At 48.4% G+C, this 24606-nt stretch overlaps 1 protein-coding gene across 10 annotated transcripts in view; it reads right to left on the reverse strand.

Annotated features, from left to right (window-relative positions):
* The window catches only part of runx1t1 (RUNX1 partner transcriptional co-repressor 1), a 108251-nt gene that overhangs the window by 7883 nt on the left and 75762 nt on the right, over positions 1 to 24606 (reverse strand). For 6 of the 10 annotated variants that reach the window (XM_028963160.1, XM_028963168.1, XM_028963162.1 and 3 more), the window contains 3 exons: positions 5903 to 6040; positions 4679 to 4920; positions 2812 to 2901 (listed from right to left, as the gene is read on the reverse strand). In XM_028963160.1, coding sequence (XP_028818993.1) covers positions 2812 to 2901; positions 4679 to 4920; positions 5903 to 6040 — 470 coding nt within the window. Of the gene's footprint in view, positions 1 to 2811; positions 2902 to 4678; positions 4921 to 5902; positions 6041 to 6324; positions 6995 to 11435; positions 11732 to 16557; positions 16625 to 17481; positions 17788 to 24606 lie in introns of those variants that run through there. The other 4 variants (XM_028963166.1, XM_028963163.1, XM_028963165.1 and 1 more) reach the window with 4 other exon arrangements.

The raw sequence follows: 24606 nt of genomic DNA on the forward strand, positions 1-24606 counted from the left end.
GTGCGGTTAAAAAATCGCTCCGAGGAAGATTCGCTCGAGGAGGGATGTTTTTAACTCGACACGCAGGCTTTTGTTCGTCCATTAGCCTCATTCAGGATCAGCTACAGGCAGAGCTTCGCGGCTCTCTGTGACCCGAAGATGCATTAGCGCGTCCGAGCTTTCCTGACTGCCGAAAAACAAAACATCAAAAAAGAAAAAAGAAAAAGAAAATCAGAAATAAAATTACTGACCGCCTGGCTTCAAAGCATCGCCCCTCCTTTTCTCTGTTCCTTATTGCCTCTCTACCTTCTCTCTTGCTGCTAACTAGCGAGGCCTTTGCTCTCTCCTAAGACACACGGAGTCGGCCGTCACTTCAAAGACCGAGCGAAGCCGAGGAAGCGCATTTTGCGGCAGATGAAAGGTTTCAGTAATCCCCCCTCCGACACAAGCAGCCGGAGCCATTACTGCACAGTAAATGGCACGATTCGAGTGTCCCGTCCCGAGGCAACACTCAGGCGCTGTCTGATAACCTCCAAAGAAAGTAAACAAAAGTACAAGCATGCGGTAAATGTAGATTTTTAAAAAAGTGTCATACGCGGAAGCACCACTAGATGGAGCTGTCTGAATGTGAATGAGGATGAATGGATTTTACATTCATCTTACTATTACTCTAGTAATAGTAACCTATTACTCTAGGCTAATGTCTAGGAAAACCCACACATTAGGCGTCTAATTTTTTAAATTATCTGACTTAAACCAAATTATATTTATATTATAAATGATTTATTTTTATAAAAAAAGTATAGAAATATAAAAGTGAAAAAAACATATGCATCCAAATACGAAATGAGGTTGGTTGAAGAGTATCAAGTTCAGTACTGATGCCTCTGGGTTTAGCCGTAAATATGACAGACGTTAGTAATGATAATTGGCTGCGAAGCCCTGCATTGGTCACTGACTGTCTTGCTTTCTGGTTAATGGCCCGCTAATAGTTTATGATGTTAATTGCAGAGACAGAAAGACAAAGAGTCAGCGACCCCAGCTTTCATTAACTGGAGGTCATTATAATTACCCACAGTTCACTCTGTGTGGCAGCTCCGGCACTGCATTACGCATTTAAGCATAATGAGCCCAAAAAGCCGATTGGACCGAAGCTCTCGTCCCGCCGACCCCGACAATTTATCACCACCAACGTTTCTCAACACGCAATGCTAATTTCTCCACGAATCACTTACTCGGTGACATTCAGCAGTCCTATTATCCCGACCGCTTCCTCCTGGCCGTGCGTGAGTCATTAACACACACAACCATATTTCCCATAACCGTTCCAAACACAACACCAAAGCTATATTTCTTACACCAAATAGGCTAAAGCATATCCATGCTGAAGATGTCAGAAGATTTTTTTTTTTTTTTTTGCAGAGAATGAGTAGCGTGGCCGGATTTACAAATAAAAGTATTTGGTTTAATGTCCTAAGAAGTTGCACTGAATAAAATATATAGAGATATATAAAGGGCTCACCTGACATCCTTTATTTATGGGCTAATGGAGTGTTGGAGTTGGGAGGGATTTTTTTTATTAATCAGTGAATTAGTATAATTATTTATGTATCTATAGACACACACACACTAGAGATTGTAAATTCATCGATGGCGGATGCTGGTATTGTCCGCAGTACAGTGTACACAGCTTCATATCCACGTGTCCGTACGTCCAGCGTATTTTTTCCGAACAGGAAGGAGGGAAACCAATGAGAAGATTACATCATTGGCTGCGGGTGTAATGCACTTGCGGGGAGAGCGTCTCCACGAACGCACGCCGAGGGGGGAGGCGTGGGGGTCGCGAGGTGATATTAGCCTAATGAAAGAACAACGCTAATGCGCGCCGTTGCAGCTGCGTTTCGCCGCACTTATAAAAGCCCCCGTTCCCGCAGCCATATGGCATTTGTCATTAAAGACTCCTTTGAGGAAAAGCACTAAAATTAGATGATAGAAAGAGAGAGAGAGAGAGATATTGAGGGTGAATGAAGAAGAGGAAAATGGAGAGAAGAAGGGGATTACACACACACACACACACACACACAAGTTGCATCTTTGATTCTCCCTCTATCTCCAACCCCCACCCGCCTGGATGATACAGTAACCATATGGCGAGGACACAAGCGGGAGCCGGGGAAGGGTCCCCCGTACGCCTCTCTGCATCCGTCAGCGCCGAGTGCAATCCCTAACGGGACCAATTTCTGCAGCGCACAGCCGCCAAGGACTTCCAGTGGACAAGATGAAATGCCCGGCGAGTGCCACTTGGCGAAAAAAGGGACGCGCAAAAGGACCTCGTTCCACCGTGCTGCGGTACAGTGGGCCGGATAACACCAGAAATAATGCGTAATGGTTTAAAGCTGGTCTGCAAGAACAACGATACGCGAGGTTTGCTGTTACGGTCGTCGTTTACGCCCTTTTCTTTCATAAGTTGGACAAGGACGACTCGAGAGAAAGGCGGCGTGATGACGAATGGAGCTGGTGTTCTTCCACGGGGCCACAGCTGCTCGCGTTTCAGCGCTAATGGTTTAAAATGCGTCCTGAGCTCCGAATTCGAGCTTGCCAGAAAATCAATGGCTAAATCGGTGGAGTCCATCAGCCTCTGCCGACAAAAAGCCCGACTGGGCCGAGGCTGGGCGGGACCGGCGGCCCACTTTCCAGCAATATGAGGGGACGCGGAAGCAGGAACCGAGGAAATAACGTGGAATCCAGACCCAAGAGGCTGACAGAAATCTGCACAACTGCACCTTGGCCACGGAAGTGGATACACACTTTCGGGCCACGCCCGCGCCTTACCTTCAGAAAGGGGATGACAAAAGGTCGGAGTGGGAAGTTGGTGGCCTCCTGTAGTTTGGAGTGGAATTCCTCTATGGTCAGAGTGGAGTTCTGGGGAGAAGGTAGAGCGGGAAAGGCACGTTCAAATGCATGTGGAACACATCAGGCTGCATGTTGGAAAGAGAGCTACATCCTGCCAAAGTCAGAGTGGTTTTAGAACCTTAATGAGTGTCACATGGAGGCCGATGGGTAAAAGAAAAAAAAAAACTGATAAAAGACGCTGCTCGGTAACCGGACTGGAAGTCTGCAGATTCAAAATTCCAGTTTTTTACGATGGCACCGTAGTTCCATATGCATTACATATCTTGAAAAGCATATGCTGGTTGGCAGTAGCCTAGTGGGTAACACACTTGCTTATGAACCAGAAGACCCAGGTTCAAATCTAACTTACTACCATTGTGTCCCTGAGCAAGACACTTAACCCTGAGTGTCTCCAGGGGGGGACTGTCCCTGTAACTACTGATTGTAAGTCGCTCTGGATAAGGGCGTCTGATAAATGCTGTAAATGTAAATGTAAATCTTGGAAGATATTAATAATGTGTAAATTGACATTACTGATGCTTACGCAGATTTTTATTTATTTATTTATAACCATTTATGAATCTTTTTGGAAGTAGTAGAGTAATAGGTCTTTGTACTACTGTGATTTCCTCTTTCAAGCATTTCTCTTTTGAAGCTGTTAATAAACTGCAGTTCAAAACTTCTTCTTGAAATATTAGCACTTTTTTGGGTCACTAAGAACAGCCAATCGAGATGGTTTGGCTGGAACAGAGGCCTCGGAGCTCCAAATAGAGCCGCCACCCCTGACCTGCAGCAAGGTGACGCCAAGGAGAGCCACGGAGGGGCCGCTGCGAGATAGCGGGCGTAGCGCAGCGTGCGTTTACCAGCCGATCGTCTGTTTAACACGAGTGCGGCTGGGGTTGGGCCGGGTGGGGGGGCATTTGATCTGTTTAATAACGATAGCATGTGCGCCTGGATCTGTTCTCCGCCGAGCTGGCACGTATCTCGCCTTCCAGCTGGTCGGCGCCTGACTTGGCCCTCGTATCATTATGTTTCGCGAGCGAGAGAGAAGTGGGGGGGGGGGGGAGAAGACGGGAATAACTTCCATCTTTCCTCCTCTGCTCTATCGCGTTTTAACAGACTGACAGCGCGGTGACACTATTTTCAATTTCCGAGATGTTATTTTCCAAGATGAGGGCGGGAAAAAGAAAAAAAAAAAAAAAAAAAAAAAAAGCGAGTGGGGGAGTCGCGGTGAGAAACACACAGCCCTCTCCTTATTTCCCAGACCTGAATTTTGTTACATTAGGCTTACATCTGTTCGCCCAGATTGCAGCGGCCTGTTTTGACAGCCAGAAAGCCTCCCGAGCCTTTCGACTGCATCGCGAGTGCTAATTAAGTGTGTCACTCTTTTCAATAAGGCAGAGAGGAGTGGGGGGTGGTGGTGGTGGTGGTGGTGGTGGTGGTGGGGGGGGCGATTTAAAGAGAGGTACGGAAGCCAAGGGGATGGCGAGGAAGACTCGGCGTGTCGACACTGCGAAGAAAATAAACAAACCCCGGCCCAAAAAAAAAAAAAAAAAAAAGGGCTAATTAAAGCGGCCCTCCTTCATTAGCGGCGAGCTCGCCATCTTGAACCGTAAATTATTCCGATGAACGATGGCGGGTTCATCGGAACCCGCCATCGGCAGGATGCGCCTGTGCTGGCTTCTCATTGTTATGTGGTCTTGCTATTTCCATGGCAACCACTCCAATCAAAGTTGCACCCCCTTTTTCCCTGCCGAACCCTTTAAAAGTCTCACGGTAGGTCCATTTGTTGTTTTATTTCCCTTACCACCAGCCCGAGCACCAGGGTGCGCACCCGCTCGCCGATCTCGGGCGAGATGTCGTTCCCGAACTGCTGCAGGGTCGTCAGGAAGCGCTTCAGCTTGCTGAGCTGCCGGGCGCCGCACGCCGGCGGGAGCTGCTGATTGGCCAGCGAGGAGGACGAGGAGGACGACGGGCCGTTGCTGAGCCCGTTGGGGGGCGAGGGGGCGCCGTTCAGCGCTGTGGGAGAGTGGCTGGTGCCGTTGGTTACTGGGAAGAAGGCAAAAAAAACCCCACTCAACACCGTGCAAGCTGATGCTCTCACTCATTAATTGCTGGCTCGGCCCTAATTAGGAAATCATTTGACTCCGCCCTCCCTACGAAAAACAACCACGCCTCACACAAAACAAACAAATAAACAAACAAAGAAACACAAGGCGAGGTCGTTCGCTGAGGCGACCCCTGGAGATGCGACAACAAACCCCCGCATGGAGGGACACAACACAACTCCCTAATGAAATTAGGCCGATAACACACACACACACCATACCTCCAGCTCTGGCCTGTTTCCAATACTGAAGAAACGAGATACTTCACTTGCATCTGGTTACAATTACACAGGGCTGGAAGCCTGGGGTGTGTGTGTGTGTGTGTGTGGGGGGGGGGGGGGGGGCAGAATCAAAGCTCTTGCTTTGTTAAACCTTCAGCATGTATAATTAGAGGCTGCCTTTAAAGGGTCCTCCCCGCATCACAGCCACTTTTATATGTGCTAATTGCAGAGTCCAAGCGATCTGCGTGTTTTCCTTCTCTCCTTCTGTCCCCCCTCCCCCTCCCGCTGCGTGATTTCAGTCCCGCGTCCCGTAGTGCCCCTGCTCGAGGACGAGTCGGTTTTCCGGTTTTCCCAAAGGTCCCGCTGCTCCGGACAATCGCGCATTATTTGTTCGATGCAGAGAAGCCCACCCCGATGACTTCATCACAGCAGTGGTAGTAGCCTAGTGGGTAAGACACTCGCCTGTGAACCAGAAGACCCGGGTTCAAATCCCACTTACTACCATTGTGTCCCTGAGCAAGACACTTAACCTTAAGTTGCTCCAGGGGGGACTGTCCCTGTAACTACTGACTGTAAGTCACTCTGGATAAGGGCGTCTGATAAATGCTGTAAATGTAAATGTAAATGCAGCGCGCACATACTGTCCCAAATGTGCCTGCACCTTTTCAGGCCTGCACAGTGAATGATGTGTCCTGTACTCACGTGTGGTGGGGGTGAAGGAGCTGGTCCGGGGGGCTCCTTGCGTGGTTGGAGGGGGCGGCATGGTGGGGGGCGTTAACCTGGACTGCGTCTTCACGTCCGCCGGTGAGTCGGGCATGGTGGAGCGCTTCTCAGTACGATCTGCGAGGAGGGGAAAATGACAGAAATGACGACCTGCTTCCTCCAAACGTTCCCACCACTTCGCCCTGCGTCTGACAGGACGTGAGTCGACAGACGGAGACACACAGAACGGGGTCATTCTGAGCCAAAGTATTAAAAAAAATCGGATTTAGGGGCTCCTTGTGGCCCACAGGTAACGTCTTTTACGGAGCAGACGTCACGCCAGAGCCGGCGAGGGAGATAACTCAAGACGGCGCGTCTCCTTCCACATCCTCGCAGCGAGTGCGATGTGATTGATGACCCACCCATGCAGCTGGAGCGAAACTGGAGCAGTTCTGGAGAGACCTCCTCCAGATCCCAGCAGCTGCCGAACGCAGCCGCCGCGGGCTCCTGCCCGGCCCGAGCCTCGACCCAGCTGCTCTCCCTCCCGGCGCCGGGTGGCCATCGCTCCCGCCGCCGCCGCGACCCGCTACCTGCCTGACAAAACCCGGGAGGGGGGGCGGGTACAGAGGGAGGGACAGCAGGAGAGAGGTGAGGCCATCTGTGCCGCCCCCCTCGTCATCCATCCGTCCCTCCCGCGTTTTCGGCGCCTCCTGCGCCCGGAGATATGCTCTCACATCTGCTCAGGGTGGGGTGTTGGCGCGCTCTAATAAGCCCCCTGATTACCAACACAGCCCGGCATGTGACACACAATCAGCTTCGTCCAGGAGCTTCCTAACCAAAATGACCCCGGCAGCCAGAGTCTGGGGCGTTGGCGTGACCCGAGAACAGCCAGACCCCCTCGTGGTATCTCCCCACTCCTAACTCTATCTCCAAAGTCAACAGAAGATCACGACAGGGTCCCGGAGGTCTTTGAACCAGAGAGGGACGGGCGGGAGCGGGGACACGGAGCTCAGGCTGGAATCCGGGGATGAAAAACACGCCGTTCCCACAGCAGGGCGAGGTGGGGGGTCAGCTGTGTGTGTGTCTGTTTACCTGCAGATAAATAAGGGCAGTCAGATAAGCAGGGGCTGGGATGTCTGGCCAATGAGAAAGACCTCTGGTCAAACTACTGCCAATTCCACTAATTTTCACAATTATTTGTTCACAAACAATACTGCAATTATCTACATTAATATCGTCACCCATTTGAAAATGATCAGGATGGTGAAGGCAAAATGTGATTTCATGCTAAACTGGCAGGAATAATTCCCCAGTTTGTACCCAAATTCCACAAAAGTATGCGTACATCACAATAAAAAACGTAATATATAAAACGTACAGAACAATACATGGCTCTAAGTGTATGAATCTCACTAATATAGAATATTATCATCTTTACCCTGCTGTCCAACTTACTCTACAATAGTTAAACAACATAACATCCTTTACAACCTGTTCTAAATTCTGAAAGAAATATTCCTGATACATTTGTAAACTCTGTGATATTCTTAAATGTATCTAAAAGTACATTTAGAGGATCCTGTATACTATTATATAGGTCATTACGTAGTGGTCGTATGAGAAAAAGCGTCAGGGTAGAGGTGTGCTTTAAACTCACACGTATTCCTGCTAATGCATATCATCATGTAAGAATGTCGATTACAGACCACAGCAGCTCCACGCTAGCGGGGACCGGAATAGTCTGGGCCGTGTGGCAGAGGGCCGGGCAGGGCGCTGTGGTCGGGCCCTCCGGAGCCCAGCAGCAGGAGAGTACAGATAAAGCAGGGTGGGAATAGGCACGGCTTTCGGCTCCCATTTTCCAGGTCCCCAGAGCTCTGTGTGTATATGTGTGTGTGTGTGTGTGTGTACACATGTGTAGCCACAGCAGGCCAAATCAATTCCATTCCCTCCCTGCAGAGCTGAATCTAAGCTGCCTGCATCTCTTTAGCTCTGATAACACACACATGTACACACACGTTGGTGCACATTTATGCACCAACAAACTTTGGCAGACTTAACAGCAACATCGAGAGGTGGACAATACATACAAATGTTCCTGGTATGGTCATTATAACAAAATATAACAATCAGATGATCAATTATGCTGATTTATGTCTATATAATACATTTAATAATAATTATGGACATCATGAGAGTCTGATCACAGTATACATTTTTAACTAAATGACCAAACACTGGCAACATCCTAATCCTGATGGAATGCCGAACGTATCACACTGGGCCGAAATTGCGATCTGAAGATCCGGGATGGAGCGCGGGGAGGTGCTGAAATTGGGGATCAATGCCTGTGACTGAGAACGTGGAACTGGGACCAGACAAGTGTCCAGCCTCACAAATTCAGGTGACAATAAAATCTGTCATCACTCACTTACACACATGGGTTCATTTCTGTCCTGCGGTTTATTTTTCTCATCAATAACCAACAGAACTAGTAACAAAACCAAAACGCATGCATCAAAGAGCCAAACTCCTTACATCCCAGCGACGCGTTTGCTTGAGAGCATCAACCCTTGAAAACACTTCGCTTAAAGCCTACATCCATAATGCAAAGCCAGTGCATATATAATGAGCTGTAATGCATTCTTTATGAATTATTTCACTTGAAAGGATGAGTAATGTTTAATGACTCCTGAAAATTGGCAATGAATAATAAATTGATATAAATACACACTTTAAATAAAGTGTTACCAGTCCCACTGTTCAATAGTACTGCCAGAGCCCATACACCGTAACACAGCCTAATAGCCATGGATAATATTTCATAATGTTTTAAGAATGCACTTAGGATCCATTGTGGCAGCAGGCGGCGTTGCCTAATTTTCCCTTCGACGCACAAAGCCCGGGAATTGGAGGCTCTGAAAACTTGCGGAGTGCGGAGGCTGTGTCACCATCGAAATGATTATAATGCTCTTCGCTTTTAACAAAGGCCGTCGAACAGGCAATCGGCACAAATTCCGAAGACTCCACAATAGCAAGGGCCTCCGGAGAACAGAGAAGCCGTGGCGTATGGTGGCTTGACGACTCGTCAATCGAAAGCCTTTTTCCGTACGCATTACGCGCTCAAGTTAGGAAAATAATTGTCATTTGTCAACGGTGTTTTTACAAAAGGCTGGAAGCCAGAAAGCTCCAGTGTCATTAGTATTCAGGGAAAAAAAAAAGCAACATAAGTGTCCAGTGTCCATCCATACTAACACGCAACTTCTGTTCTCCAAAGTGGCTTATTAATAATCCATTGGCAAAATTCATTATTCAGTGGAAAAAAAAAAGAACATAATGATAGACACTAATAGTCCTTGCAAATCTCGACACATCAGACCGCAGAGGCCTTAGACCAGGTGTGAGGAACCTGATCCATGGAGGGCTGGCGTGGGTGCAGGTTTTTGGGATGACTGTATAGAGCCATGTGAGGAGCCTCTATTATTGGCTGATTGAAAGGTTGCCCCCGCGGATCATGTTCCCCTTAACCCCAGGAGTGTGTTTACACATGAAAATTGGGGCGAACAGTTCAGTAGGTGGGGGATAAATACATTTCCCTTTTGCCTTTTATTTTACCTGAAATGAAACCACTCGAGCGGCTTTGATTCCAAATCATATCTCTCCTTTTTGAAGGCAATATCAAGAGAATCAAAGGAATAGGATCATGGTGACCATGTTTCATGGAAAGATCCTGGTGAAACACCCCTCAGACTAGCTATTGCGTTCTGGGAGACCCACAGCGCTGACTCAGATGAAGAGTTTGTGCGGCAAATCAAGACCGAATGTGTGAATATTTGAAAACATTCCAAAACATTTAGTTCAATAAGAAAAGCAGGGCTATAGCGACCCCACTAGGACTCGAACCAGGACGCTTTTGATTACGTAAGAATGCCACAGTGCTTCTGTGTTGTCTTTGTCAGACTCCCCAGCACCCCCCTTTACGTCAAGGTCGATCGTCAGTGACTTTGAGAAAACACACAGTGGCGTTTGAAGTCCCTCACACTCCATCTAGTCTAAACACGCTTGCGTTTCGCAGTATCTGCCGCAAGATTCTGGGCTTTGGCTTATAGCTTCCAAAGGCTTGATCTTCTCCAGACTCAGGTCTAGACTGTCACCAAAGAGACGGCGCTGTCCAAAGGTCCCGTCTCCGCCTTGCTCCTTCACACCGAAGACACACTCATTTCCGCAAGAACAATGGGACTGGCATGGATCCTCGAGAAACGGAAAAGTGGGCCACTCCCCGCATCAACCGGCGCGCAACAAGCCCTGTTAGTTTCATCATCCTGGAATTTGCCGGATCCGTTCCCTTTACATAACGCCACAAGTGTTGCCGCCGTTCTCGTTTCGCGCCGCCGGCCTCCCTCCCTTCCCAACATGAAACGGCGAAACCCAAGACAGCCGCCGTGCCGCGCGCCCGCTCTAATCCCACGCTCCTGTACAGTTACACGTCAGTTACATCACTCAGGACCAGAGATGCCATCGCCGCCGCGGCTCTGATGATAATCATAGGGGACGAACAGGCAACTGCCACCGCAGAGAAAGGCATTTTGGGTAGAAGGCAGGCCTGACACGCACTTAAAGAAAGGGGACGGCAAAAGCATCCGAGCCCCGGAGGCCAAAGCCGACTCCTCGCTGCGTCTCATGTTGCCAAAACGTTGCGGGGAGATTTATTTTGGTCGTGGCCATGCGCTTCTCAAATTAGGCCCGGCTGTTTTTTTCCTAAACCCCAACGAGTTTCGATTTCCTTCCAAGAGACCCGAGTAGTTGAAGTCGTTTTTCCCCACAAACATCTTGTGCAGAAAAAAGCCAACGCATGATTTATAGAGGCGCATTTCCTTGACCCCCTTCCAGCCCTCGACACGGGGGTCACCCGTTGCTCCGTTGAGATGCGGCGTGATGCGGGGAGGCCACAGGGAGCCGACGAATGAGGAGCGAGAGAGAGGGCGAACTCATGATGACCCGCGCCACGGTCAGATTGGCAGAAACTGGGCTCTGGATGAGGAGACAGATGGACTTAACTTTACTTTACTTTATTCTGCAGACGCTTTTATACGACTATATTCTGATCAACCGGCTTAGACACTCCAAATCGATTTAGATTTTACATTTGCATTTACGCCATTTATCAGACGCCCTTATCCAGAGCGACTTACGATCAGTAGTTACAGGGGACCTGTAGCAACTCAGGGTTCAGTGTCCTGCTCAGGGACACAATGGTAGTAAGTGGGATTTGAACCTGGGTCTTCTGGTTCACAGGCGAGTGTGTTACCCACTAGGCCGCTACCACCACCAGATGACATTTCAATCGACTTGATCAGAACCATCTGACCTGAATCCATATCAGAATCCACGTAAACGTTTGCTATTAATTGGAATTCCGCTGATGTCGGTGAATCGGCATCATGCAATCAATCATGCCAGGCGGAGGCCGATCATCAGACTCTCCAGCCCCTGCCGAATCTGCCCACCAACCCCCCCAATTACCCCTCGTACGCACGTATTCATTTCAATTTCCCATCAGCAGGACGCATCCCTTTGGACCGCTCTCGTTCTCTCGCGTTCTTCGACGAAACCCTTGGTTTGTTTCCAGGCCGGTCCCCAGGCGCTACTCCTTCGCAGGCTCTGCTTCGCCGGCGCCAGGTGGTGCGCCAGCGTTCCATTCCATCCCACCAAATGATGCGCAGGCCGGGGGGAGGGCTGGCGTCGGCCCCGCGCTCACTCGAGGGTTTACCGCCGAACGGCAACCTGCGCGCCTCAATATTCCAAGCAGCTCAGCTCCGCCGCGCCGCTGACAGGGGTTCCTCTCCTTGTTTACAAGGCCGCGTCGCCAATGCGACGCAGCCATCTAATGACGCCGTCAGTCAGGAAAGTTGATCGCAGGAAACGCGGCGCGTGTGCGCGAACAGGTGTCATTTCCTCGCCGCAAAATCTGCTTGCGGCGCTAGATGCGGAGAAAAACACACACGCACTTTTCTGACTCGGATATGGAAGACAGAACCATCTGCTGACGAGTTTCAAAACGAGGTCCTCTGTTTGAGAGGGAGCGAGCGAGAGATTAAGAAAAAAAAAAAAAATACTGACCAATAAAACAGATGCAGCATTTAAGGGTGGAAGTCTTTTTTTTTTTTTTTTTCCTCCCTTCTCCCCTCCCCTCCCCTCCCCGCAATGGATTTATAGTAACGTCTGTTTTAACCATCTGTTGAAATAAGGCTCTGCTGCCATGAAGCACAGAATAGAAAAAACGAGTGTTGAGGAACAATAAAAAAGTGATTCAGAGTCAGAGTTACGCATCTGACAAAAAAAAAAAACGAGGAGGATATCTTCTGGCGTTTCGCCTTCCCTGGCAGAGTAGAAAACTAGAGAAATGACATGAAAAAGGAAGATGTTACCGACACCAAGTTCCACCAACATTCCGTAGAGAGGAAACTCCCCAATTCTGGGTTTCTGTGCTCGAACAGGAAGCAAATGTAAAAGTCTTATAATAATTATTTTCCCACATCTCATCTGGAGAGGCAGAATTTAGAGCATGTTGTCGATAGAAGCCACTTTTGTAGTGAGATTAGTGCTTTCAGATACTATTCTGATGCGCATCCAATGCTCAAGTCAGTGACTCACTCTGCTTTCTGGCAGGGCCAGCTGCCAAGCGAGGATGGTGGGGAGACGGGGAGCCGCGCCTGCACGCCCAGACACATGGCTTCGAGTCCGTCTCCAATTTTTATTGCCCGCGTAGGGTCCGATCACACGCTTTTCCGACCGGATCTGTGGAGGCGCCATCAAGTGCCTCCGTATTTGTGACGCCGCTTCCGTATAGGCGCGTGGTGCTGAAGTTCTGCAGTCTCGCATCAGCTTTAAACTGCCGTCTGTGTTCACGACCATAAGCAGCGGGCCAGGAAGGCTGAAGCACGCAAAGCTGACAGGTACTTGGATTACATTTCAAATACAAAAGTATACCACTCAAGACTACGTATTGTAAATAAACTCCTAATAAACTGTCCACCAATGCACTATAGGACAGTAGGGTACTGCACTACAGTACACAGCAACTATACTAAAGTACACAACCCCATTGTACAGGGTGGGCCATTTATATGGCTACACCTTAATAAAATGGGAATGGTTGGTGACATTGAACACATTTTATGTGGTCAGAAACTTGTAAATAACTCATGAAAGAATAAAGTTACGTTAAAACCAAGCATTGTTTTTCTTGTGAAATTACCAATAAATTTGATGTGTCACATGACCCTCTTCCTATTGAAAAAACTAAAGTTGGATCCAAGATGGCGACTTCAAAATGGCCACTATGGTCACCACCCATGTTGTAAAGTTTGCCCCCTCACATATACTAATGTGCCACAAACAGGACGTTAATATCACCAACCATTCCCATTTTATTAAGGTGTATCAATCTGTTGAAATATGGCTCACCCTGTACTGTACTAAAATGTACTGGTCTACGCTGCATTAAACAAAACTACATTAATAAACTGTACAGTGAAGTGTTGGGACGTAGTACATGCAATACACTCTAGAACCGTAGCACAAATCCAAAACCGGGGCAGTCTATTACACTTTTTAATTTTTTTTTTTTACTTCAGTTCTGTAGTACATATGCAGCAACGTACCAGACTGCACTGAGCACCGCCACTTGGTCTAGGGTGTTAAAATACTACGATATATTATAGTGCACTACTGTACATTACAAGGCCTCACTGTGCTGTACAACACTGTAAAACAATATAGCACTCTATCAATAGCAATATGCTGTACTACAGACTATACAGAACATGATCACATTGCAGGGTTACACTAAACTCCACTAAAGTACATCATAATACAGTACACTAAGGCAACGTACAATGCATCCTAGTACACACAACACAAGCACTGCTTTACACGGATCTCTGTTCTTCTCGTAGCACTCGACAGATCGATTTTTCGCGCCGCAGACTAGATACGCGGCGAAGGTCTGTCGCTCAGCAGGTGCGGAGTGGAATTACGCATCAATCGTCGGCGTCGATCCTTTGTTCCGCCGGCCGCGTTCGGAAGCCGGCAGCGGCTCTCCAGCGCCCGTCCTCTCGGCGCGCTCCACAGGCCGCAATTACGCCCCGCTTCTCGCGCACAACTTGCAAATTGCAGGCCGCTTATCGACCGCATTATTTCCCCGGCAACAATCGCGCCGCGTGAGCTCGGATGTTAAGAGGAGTCAAGTCCGCAGCAATAAATGCCAAATCAATCTTCGACAGATAATAAAGAGACTCGTGTTTTACATCAAGGAAATGCTATTTTACCACATCCAAAAAGTGAGCTAATAATATATTGGCCTCGCTAACTGAAAACAGAGCTTTGCGATAAAGGGAACCAGACGAGGGGAAGGACGGAGAGCGGGTGATAGAAATGGAAAGGGGGGGAAGGCTGTTTCTGCTGGGACCGAAACCCCCCCCCCCAAAAAAAAAAAACCATATCACATGATAGCAGCGGCCATGTGTTAAAAATTACGCCGAGTTAAGTCCTGTGCTCAGAAAAATATGTAGACAATTTATGAAATGTGGTCCAGAACGGAGATTTGGTAAGTAGAACCAGACTCTGAAAACAACCTCCTCCCCGCTGTTCCCAAACACACGCTCGCTCACCCGCCCTCCCGCTCTGCGAGGCCTTTAAAACGGGAAGGAAAAAAGAACCCGGCACATCTGGTGAGCAGGAGGGCACGTAAACGCTGGCGCGAGTGCGTGTTTAGGTGCGCGAGTGTGACCCGGCGTCGGGGCACTTCCACTCCGAGGGGGTTGTTCGCGTGGCCGTGGTCTGCTAATGGCTTCGGGCGGAGAGGGCACGGACCGTGCGGGTGGGGCGTAGCTCCGGGCGAGGGGTGCCCATGCATCAGGGCCCCGCTCCTTAATGACCAAACGTGCTCCGGAGACGCCGTCTTTCATGCTTAAACTCGGGTCGGCGCAGTCGTTTTCATTCTCGCCCGACCATTAAATGCGCCTGGAGATGCCTCCACTTGGAGAAGCTGACCCCTGGTGAACCTCAAGGTGAATGGCAACTTGGGGGCTGTGCAACCTTGTGACCTTCTGTCTTTCAAAGAAAAAATGTCCATTCCTCCGACTCTAAAAAAATAACACATGAGCTAATAAATGAGAGTAAATGTGAATGTGATTTATGATTTAAAACAAGTATACTACACTGTACTGCATATATTTATATGCTAGACTTCCATTTACTATTTATGCATAATAACATATTACTCCAACACTTTAGAAAGACTAAAATAAGTTGGACTATTCTAAACAACAGGACTATATTACTATATGGATGCTACCAAACTACAGTGTTCACTGCTACGTTGTCTGTACTGTATGTTTTGTCTACTCTGTGGCGGATATGGTGACTAAGATGGAGCCGTTCTGAAGAATCCAATGCAAGAAACGTATTTAGTATTCGTTGTATCAGGAGAAGGGGAAGTATGCTTGATGAATCTGTTTCTCTTTTTACCTTCATGGCTGCTTTGTTCACTATTGTCATCAAAAACCGCTTGATGACATGCTCATTAACATGAGTGAATGATAAGAAAGTGATCAGCATAATGAAAACTGTCACTGTTGTCCATCTTAAGGTGGTGGAGAGATGACGAAGAGAGTAAAATGCTGGCATCACAGCAAAAGCTCCCTGCTCTTGTTAGTTCATTGTCCTGTGATCTGTTCTATAGTGTAAAAAATGCAAGACCCATAAATAAGTAGGGTCTTTTGACAGGTAGTGTATATTGAGCTGTTTTATACTACACCACCCTAAATGTACCCATCATTGTATTGCCACTCTATTACACAGTAAGTACACTACAACAACACACTATACTGTGGAAGTCTCTAGAACTACATTGGAACTGTATTACTACCTGGCTATTGCTGAACTGCAATGGGAACCACTGCACTGTCTGGACTTAAACAGTATTATGCCACACTGCACTGACAACTACCCATCGCTGTACTACACAGTGCTACACTGCACAATCTGTGCGCTGTACTACGTTTCACTGTAGTACTCTGCTCTGCAGGGGACAAGATTGCACAACTGTATTTCAGACAGAGAGCTAGATCGATCAATAGGCAGATAGATGTATAGCTATATAGATCGATGACTGCATTGCATGCCAGTGATGCTAGGACAACTCTAGCAGCAAGAGCAGCAGCTCGCTCAGCTCTGGGAGCTGCGGTCCCTGCCACAGATGGACGCCACTGTCTCTGGAGCGGCGCCAGCCAGTGAACAGATTGGCCGTCGCCGGGGCCTGGAGGAGCGGTAGCTCGAGTGCAGATGGGTGTCCGAAATAGCCCAGTGTCAGTTCTGCTCAAGTGTCTCTGGCCTGGCACACACACCACCCAACAGCTGCTTCCTGCGCTGCTGCACCGTACACACACACACACACACACATTAATGCATAAACAACATGCACCAGTACACACACACACACCCACATCTGCATTCTTATACATATGCTCGCGTCTCACCATGCACTATTCAAAACACACATACACACGCAAACGCTCAAAAAAACACAACTGCATCAGCTCCTGCACTTTACACATAAACACACACACAGACAAAAAAAACATTTGGTCTGACACCTCACAGCTCCACCCTGCAGAACCAGAACTTGAGACCTGAGCAATGCACATTTCCATGGCAACGATTCTGCAACGAACCCCCCCCCCCCAAAACAAACAATCAAACAAACAAACAAACAAACAAAATCCAGTGGACAGAACTCAATACGATTCTCTAATGGAACTTAATGATGTACATTCAGAAAAACGTCAGTAGGTGAAAAAAATCACCAAAATGATATACATATATATATATATAGAGAGAGACACAACATGCAACAGAAGAGGTGGACATAGATGAATCACTTTTATGGAGTACACGGCCGGGAGACGGCGACGTAAACGAGCCATCATGCAAAAAGAGTTTCCGGCGACGCGTTCTCTGTTTCTTTATGCTCTTCTTGCCCTCATTGCATTATGGAACACTGAGTCCAAAATGTTCCCACACAGCAGGCTGGGAAGCCGGGAGAGTGTTTGTTTTCCGACTTTTCCCACTCCTCGGTGGCTTGTATTTGCATAGAGCGCGCTGTCCAGAAACGTTGTACAACGTGCATGTAGCCCACAACATGGAATGCGCAATGTTAAAAAATTACGTTACACATTAATGATCTAATCTGCAAATTTATTCATAGTCATACAAGGAAGCACTACTGGATGGAGCTGCAAAAACATTGTTGAGTGATCAAAGTAATGTAGCATACAAGGCCTATGGATTTTATATCGCCCCCTTGTGGTCTCCAAAAGCTACCATTTCAGATTGCATTACACAGGTCAACTGAATGAATTTGAAAAGATCATAACATAATTGCAGCATTAATGCAAGCAAACGTTATAAAGTAAATGCTGCTACTTTTATACTTTTTGTGACATTTATGCTTTTTATATTATTTATCATGTTTTCTTGTTATGATTTGAAATTAAATACATTTTTTAAGTGATACATACATAAAGAGCTGTTCCTCCTCAGTCCACATCGGACACGTTCTTCTTTCTTCTGTTCATCTCAGCCCTGATCCACATCTCCACAGTGGAACATTCAGGGGATAGAAGCCGAACGGACGGAAAACGAATGATAGCGAACGACAGAAGGAGCAGGAGAGAGAGCACGAGCGAGATGGTCACCAGGACAGGCTGGCACGGCTACAGTGCCCGCAACTCGGGGGAGAGCACCAGGGCCGGGCCTGCCAGCGACGCCGTCTCACAACACCATCTGTGCGGGGAGGAGGCCGAGCAGCTCCCCTCAGCCTTCTGCACCACTCAACACCGCCAGCCTGCCAGCTGCACCTCTCCCCCTCCATCTCCACCCACCCCCACATCTCGCTTTCTTCTCGCGCGCAACGTTCGCTTCCTCTCCCCGTTAGATGCTCACTTAGCCACTCGAGCGCCCCCCTTTATTTCCCCTCCTTCCCGCTCCAGCCTTTCATCACCCCCCCATTCACACCTTCATTCATTCATTCAACGATGCCGCGAGCCGCATTGATACTTCTATACAGCGCAGTGTGTATGTGTGTGTGTGAGTCTACAGTGTGTGTTGGATGTGTGCCATGTGTACTTTGTTTTTTACAATTCTGTTCACTGCTACAAGAAGGAAATCTTCTGGCATCACACCCGCACGCACGCAGCTACAAAAGAGGAACGAAAATCCCCAACACTCTCCATCGTCCTCTCTCTCTCTCTCGATGTGTGTAGAGGAGAGAGTCCCCATGTGCCCACACCCTGAGGCAGATGCCAGTGGTGGAGAGAGGTTGGGGGACAGATTTGTCGCAGGATTCTACCGTAACACACTCGTATGCACACAAACACAAGCCCCGCCCCCTTGCATAAACATGCCCCCTACCATGCACAGACATATACTGTCATGAATATTCATGATTGGAGATGCGCAGCAGGAGCAGGGAGGATGAGGTGATGAAAAAAGATGAAAGGTGTGGAAAGGAAACGAGGAAAGATGAAGGGATGTTAATAAAACGTGGGATGGGATGAAAAGAGAGAAGGGGCGGAGCATTAACAGCGGTGCTGGAACAACAACTGTTTATGAAGGCGCGTGACGGGTGGCTGCTCAGCACGACCTCTGACCCCATCTGGTTTAGTTTATCTAAACTCAACACACATTTCTGGTGCTGGACCTCAGCAGTAGCGTAAATACAGGGCATAGTTCCACTTCCAGGCACTAGACCCTGCGGAGTGGGTGATCAATAATATTTGATTGTTAATAACGGCAAATATCGGTCACAAGAATGGCTTTGAAACAATCAAAAGGTTAAGATGTTATCCCATGATATTCTGTCAAATTGAGAATGTGCTAGCTGCCGTACGCGGCACTAAAAACGCAACAGTCCAGTGTCTTTACAGCAGTTTAAGATTTCATTACAATCGATCTGATAATTATGGACAGAAAAGGAATAGCAACAATGCACACAATGGGATAGAGAAAAGTAAAAAAAAAATCTACTCGACTCCACTTTACCTTCCCGGCTCATTTATTCGGATGAAAAGATGGAATTTTTTGGTTTGGTGCCTGACAGCAACGGAAAATGATAATTGTTGGAAGGGAAAAAGTCGATGCCTCTGTGCGGCATTATTAAACACAGAGACGAGCTCCAAACAACGTGACGGTAAGGTGCCCGCAAACGGCATTCCGCCAGGAAACAGCATAGCCCTGCATTAAACACACAAGGGCGGAGGGCTCCTCGGCCCCCCCCCAACACACACAGCCGCCACCAGCAGCAAAAAAAAAAAAAAAAAATCAATTTGGAGAGTCCTAACAAAAGCATTCATCTACCTCAGCTGCAGTGATTTAGGTCTCTGGAGTGGCACTCTCCCTCCTCCTACACCTCCCTCCCTCCCTCCCTCGCTCCTCCTAGGCTGCCATCGCTGCATGTGATTAGCATATGTCTGGGCTTTCAGCTCCTGTCAGCTTGACGGCATTTCTCCCCGCAGCCCTAAACGGCAGATGAGCTCCGTCTGAGGAGAGAGCGCTGGAGACGGAGGGGAAGGGGGGAGGAGGGGAGGGGAGCGTTTTTTTTTATATATATTTCATTTATTTATTTTTTTTACTCTTCCCTTTGCTTTTAATGGCCTCCGTCTCTCCACCTCCCTCCCCTTCCCCATCTCTCTCTCTCTCTCTCTCTCTCTCTCTGGGTTGGTGGAACAGCATGTGGCTGAAAGACAAATGGTGTCACCACTCATACCAGCAGACCAGATACGGAGACGGATCACCCATAACGCAATGCAATTCGGACCGAGCCCTGTACTGACGTGTCTATTAATGTAATTAGTCCACACAATGTACTGGCTGAATACTTGATTGTGATTGGCCGGCATGTTCGTTAAAACTGTAGAACGTGCAGGTACCGCCGGCCACGTTTAATCACCGCTCGTCAGCTGTAAGGTGGTAAAGTCGACTCTGTAACCATAGTAACAACTTGAAAGAGCAGCAAGTGTGTGTCTGGAATTGAGTATTACATTTAATCAAAAAAAAAAAAGATGAGGGCCTTAAACAGACGCCTCGTCAGGAACCGCATCAATTTAATGTACTTCTGATATAAAATATCAAATACTATGAAAATAATGACATTTGTTGGAGACCAGGTCAAGTGCAATTACCTGAGACGTTTCTTCTGGAACGGCTCGTGACGCACGGTGTTGAACTGAACGCAGAGCAACGCCTGCACGTCCTGCCGAGACCGTGGGCGATGTGTGTGACACGCATCTGCGCACCACAACAGCGCATGCATATTTATTCAAGAGCACGCGCACACACTCAACCTGCCATGCACCCAAACCAGGGGGTAACGGCTGAGTTTAGTTTTGCTCATTACGTTTCCCAGACACTTTAACGGACTTCTACATTTTTACGGCATTTGCCAGATGACCTTATCCAGAGAAACTTACAATCAGTAGTTACAGGGACGGTCCCCCCCTTGGAGACACTCACGGTTAAGTGTCTTGCTCAGGGACACAATGGTAGTAAGTGGGGTTCTGTGACTTAGAGGTCTTTTGGTTCATAGGCGAGTGTGTCACCCACAAGGCCACTACCCCCCCTTCTGTTCTTGTCCCCATATAGAAACATGGGAGGAAAAGTATTACAAAAAAGCCAGTTGAAATATCTACGATCATGTGCATATTGTGTTTTTCTATCATTTTACATCACAGCCAAAAACGAGAGAATTTTGCTGTCGCCATGTTGGCACCATGTCCAACAGTGAACCGGAGATTCGAAAAAGATGCGCAATATTTCTCGTGGTTGTGGCATCAAAACTCACGAGGGACCTACGGGCCTCCATTTTGGGTCCAATAGAAGGTACACATGCAGGACTAGGTTAGTTTACATGCACTTTAAGAGATTCGTTTCAATTCAAACCGACACAACAATTCGATTTTCTTTGATTAACCCCAGTAAATGTCACTTTGCTGCCGCCCATAGCAGTGTGGCCAGGTGGGAGGGTCCTTGTTCCAGGTTCCTCCCTCTCCTGCCCTTTTGACCCCGGAGCAAGGTGGCTTCATGTTTTGTGGCCTCCATCAGCGCAGAACAAAAGGAAGAGGAGGAGGAATTAGCCGAGCCTTCCTCTCCCCCACCTCCCCTTCTTTCAGCTCCCTGTGCCGCTTCCCCTCCGCCGCCGAGCCCAAAGGGCCCGATTTTCCACGCAGCTGGAAGCCATTAGTGTTTTCCGACCAGCCGCGCGGCCGGGCGAGGGTCCTGGGCCGTGACAGAGTGGGTGGGGAGGCGACGCTCCGGCGGCCTGACAGGCGGCTCCTCACCGTCTCCACGGCCGCACAGCAATTTAGCTTATTTCCCTCCATGAATCAGGGGTGATATTGATCATAGGCTGTATCCTGATCATCTGAGATGCCATGTGTGATGCATGGAAAAAAGCAGTATTCTTCACATGTGATAATTAAGCGGCATTAATATGCGATGCTGGTGCTGCTTCACCTCCCAGTTAAATATAATTGCGGGCCTGAACAGGAGACAGCTTTCTGTCTCTGCCTCATGATGGACTAAACATCTGCTGTCTGATCCCAGACGGTCAGATTGTGTTGGTCTCAGCTCCACTGGCCAGATGTGTGTGTGTGTGTGTGTGTGTGTGTGTGTGTGTGAGATAGAGCCAGTACTGTACAGTCAGCTGTCTGTGTTTGGGTCTAAGTAAGTTGTTTTTTGCAATTGTCACAAGCAATTCAAATATTATAGTAATATTATTAAATATTATTTCAACAGTAATGAAATACAATTGCATGATATTAAAGCAAATTCCATGAATGCACATGTCCAGAGTTGGTATAGGTGATCATTAGAGCCGTCACCTTCCACATAAGTATTATAATAACAGTCTCGATTGTCATATCTAGGTAAGTCTGCACGACATTTTTTAATAATATGGTGCATAGTCTATCAAATGTAATTCTAATAAAAATATTGTTCTTTTTGGCAGTGGTGTGTGTGTGTGCCTGCATGAATCAGGCTACTCTATGCATGTGTCACGCTACGACTGTGTGTGTGTGTGTGTGTGTGTGTCTCAGGCCATCTGGTCACTCTGCTGTCCCTCGTCTGGTCTGCTATTTGCCTCCTCAGTCTGTCCTCTCACAACGATAAATGCTAATGAGGCCAACAAACGACTCCTCAGTCTGCAGGATGGGCGTTTCCCGCTCCGCGCCCTATGTGCCAGATCCTCCCCCACCCCAAGGTGACGCTTTATCAGTGTCATTGTCAAATTTATTAATGCTGTAATGTTGCGACTTGACCCGCTCATTTTTCTTTTGATTTAAGCGATTTATGGGAGCCCTTTATCTAATCACTCATAAATCAGCTCTCTCGTCTGAGCAGCAGCCAAGTCCCCGTCGTCATGCTGCTGTCGACTCGCGGCCGGCAGGTGACGGCGGAGCCCCGATTCTCTTTAAAACCGAGGGGGAAAACAGGGACAGGAAATAAAAAAATCTATTATGAAGCAAAAAAAAACAGAATTAAATGAGAGAGAGAGAAAATGAACGCTTCATCCCTTTTCATCTTCTCACTAGGTGGCACTAGCACGACGTCACTGTGCCAGTCGAAGGCACTTCCGTGTCCCTCGCCTGTCGTAGGGATAATGGCCCGAGTGTCCGTCAATAAGCCCTGTCTTCAACCCCGCTTCAATAATGTTCCACATTTTTACCTTCTGGGGAAAAAAAAACATTGTATGAACCAAGAAGATGAAAAAATTTTTTTCAGAAGTCCCCCTGACGGAAAATACTGAAAACAGGAGAAAATCTGTCAGTGTTGGGGGTGCGTGAGGCAAGAGAGCGACCTCAACAGGAACCAGCCATTCCTGGTCCAGCCCTGCGGCACACAATAGGCCGGAGAATGGAAGGAACCGCGGGCCCGGAGGAGATAGCCCGCTGTCAGGAACCGGGACGGGCAGGATGTCGCTGTGGCGGGGACTGGACGGGCCAGATATCCCCCGTTCACACACTCTCCGGCCGGGATGTTTTGCTGTTCAGGTAATTAAAGTCGGAAGGCCGGCGATGCCTGTGACCCCCGCTGTCCTGACGCCGAGGCTGGAGCCTCTATCTGGCTTCCTCCGTCCCGGGCCGGGGGGCATCAACAAGCCTCCATCGGCCCGGCGGGCAGTCCCACACCTCCGCTCCTGGGCGAAGAGGAACGCCCTGGAGCACTGACCCTGGATCAGGATTTCCCCAGCGCAACGCCTTCGCTCCCGAAAACAAGCCACTGTCCTGAGGTCAGGGAACCCCGCCCTTTCCCATGAAGCAGTGCTCAGGTCACCGCCATGCAAGATTCGGGGTGGTACGAACCCAAATTACATAATAACAATAACTGCCAACAACATACAGGGCAATCTTTCCTGTTTTTCTATCGTTTCAACAGTATGTCTAATAATAAGAAATAATAATAATAATAATAGTATTAACATATTAAATGGATCTGACAACCTGGCGGTATTCGGGTGGTGAAGGTGGTTGGGGGGGAAGGCGGGAGCGCGGCTAGTGGGGCCTGCTGCTGTTTCCATGGTGACCAGCACTGCAGATATGTGCGCCGAGCCGCCAAAGTGCAGGAGTAACATGCGGGAGCTCGCATCACACGCAACGAACGCTGCGAAGTTGCTGCAAACGTGCCGATTACGGTGAGAAACGCAGACCGCAGGACGAAGGAAGGAGAGAGGGAGACGTACGAGAAACGCGTCTCCATTAATAAAATATGGACGCGTGATGCAATGGATGAGTTATGCTCCCCTCGCCACAGTGCCGGTCCGACTCGTAAAACAAAGCCCTGGCTGAGAGCATACGCCGAGCATCAGCCCCCGCGGCCCCCGCTAAAAACGGCGGGAAAGGGATGGAGGGCGGGAGGACGGACTGCGAGGGGGAGACGGGAGAGGTAGTAAAGCGAAGATTTCGGGTTTCGGATTCCACCGGCCCCTGTTGTGCAGCTGCGGGGAACTCGGGACACCATGTGTGCGCTTTTCCAGAAAGGGAAATAAAAAAAAAAAGAACCCAAAACACACACACACACACACACAACACTGGAGCAGCTGCAGACACGGTGGTATGAACGCACAACACGCCCTCAGCAGTGCGGTAACAACGCCGCGCCATGCGCTGACCTGAAAGCTGCAATCCCACTGCACCCATGTTACAGAGTTACCATCAATCCATAACCTTTCGTCGGCATATTTTATCCATATAATCGATATGTCAAAACTAGCATCATGTTTAATTTAGTCTGGTAGCTTTTAAAGGCCGCAATATGGTGACGCCCTGTTCACCTGTCATTACACATATTTGTTGCACACTCGCGTCGATTCATGATGAATTCACCGCACGGAATCACTTGCTAGTGAATCAAGTTGAACAAAACCAACACACTGCAACATCACACATAAAACGTATATTAATCGTAGCGTAACCAATCCATAACCACGAACAATGAAAAGGAAACGGTGGAGCAGGGTTTAAAGCGGCGCTTGTGGGCCAAACAATCCCAGTCACGGTTCCTGAATGTCCAGCGAGAAGAGAAGCCCTTTTTCGCAGAATCAGCCACACGAAGACACAACAATCCTGTGGGATTTTTCCATGTTTTCC

Source organism: Denticeps clupeoides, chromosome 20, assembly GCF_900700375.1.
Source record: "Denticeps clupeoides chromosome 20, fDenClu1.1, whole genome shotgun sequence".
Lineage (NCBI taxonomy): Eukaryota > Metazoa > Chordata > Actinopteri > Clupeiformes > Denticipitidae > Denticeps > Denticeps clupeoides.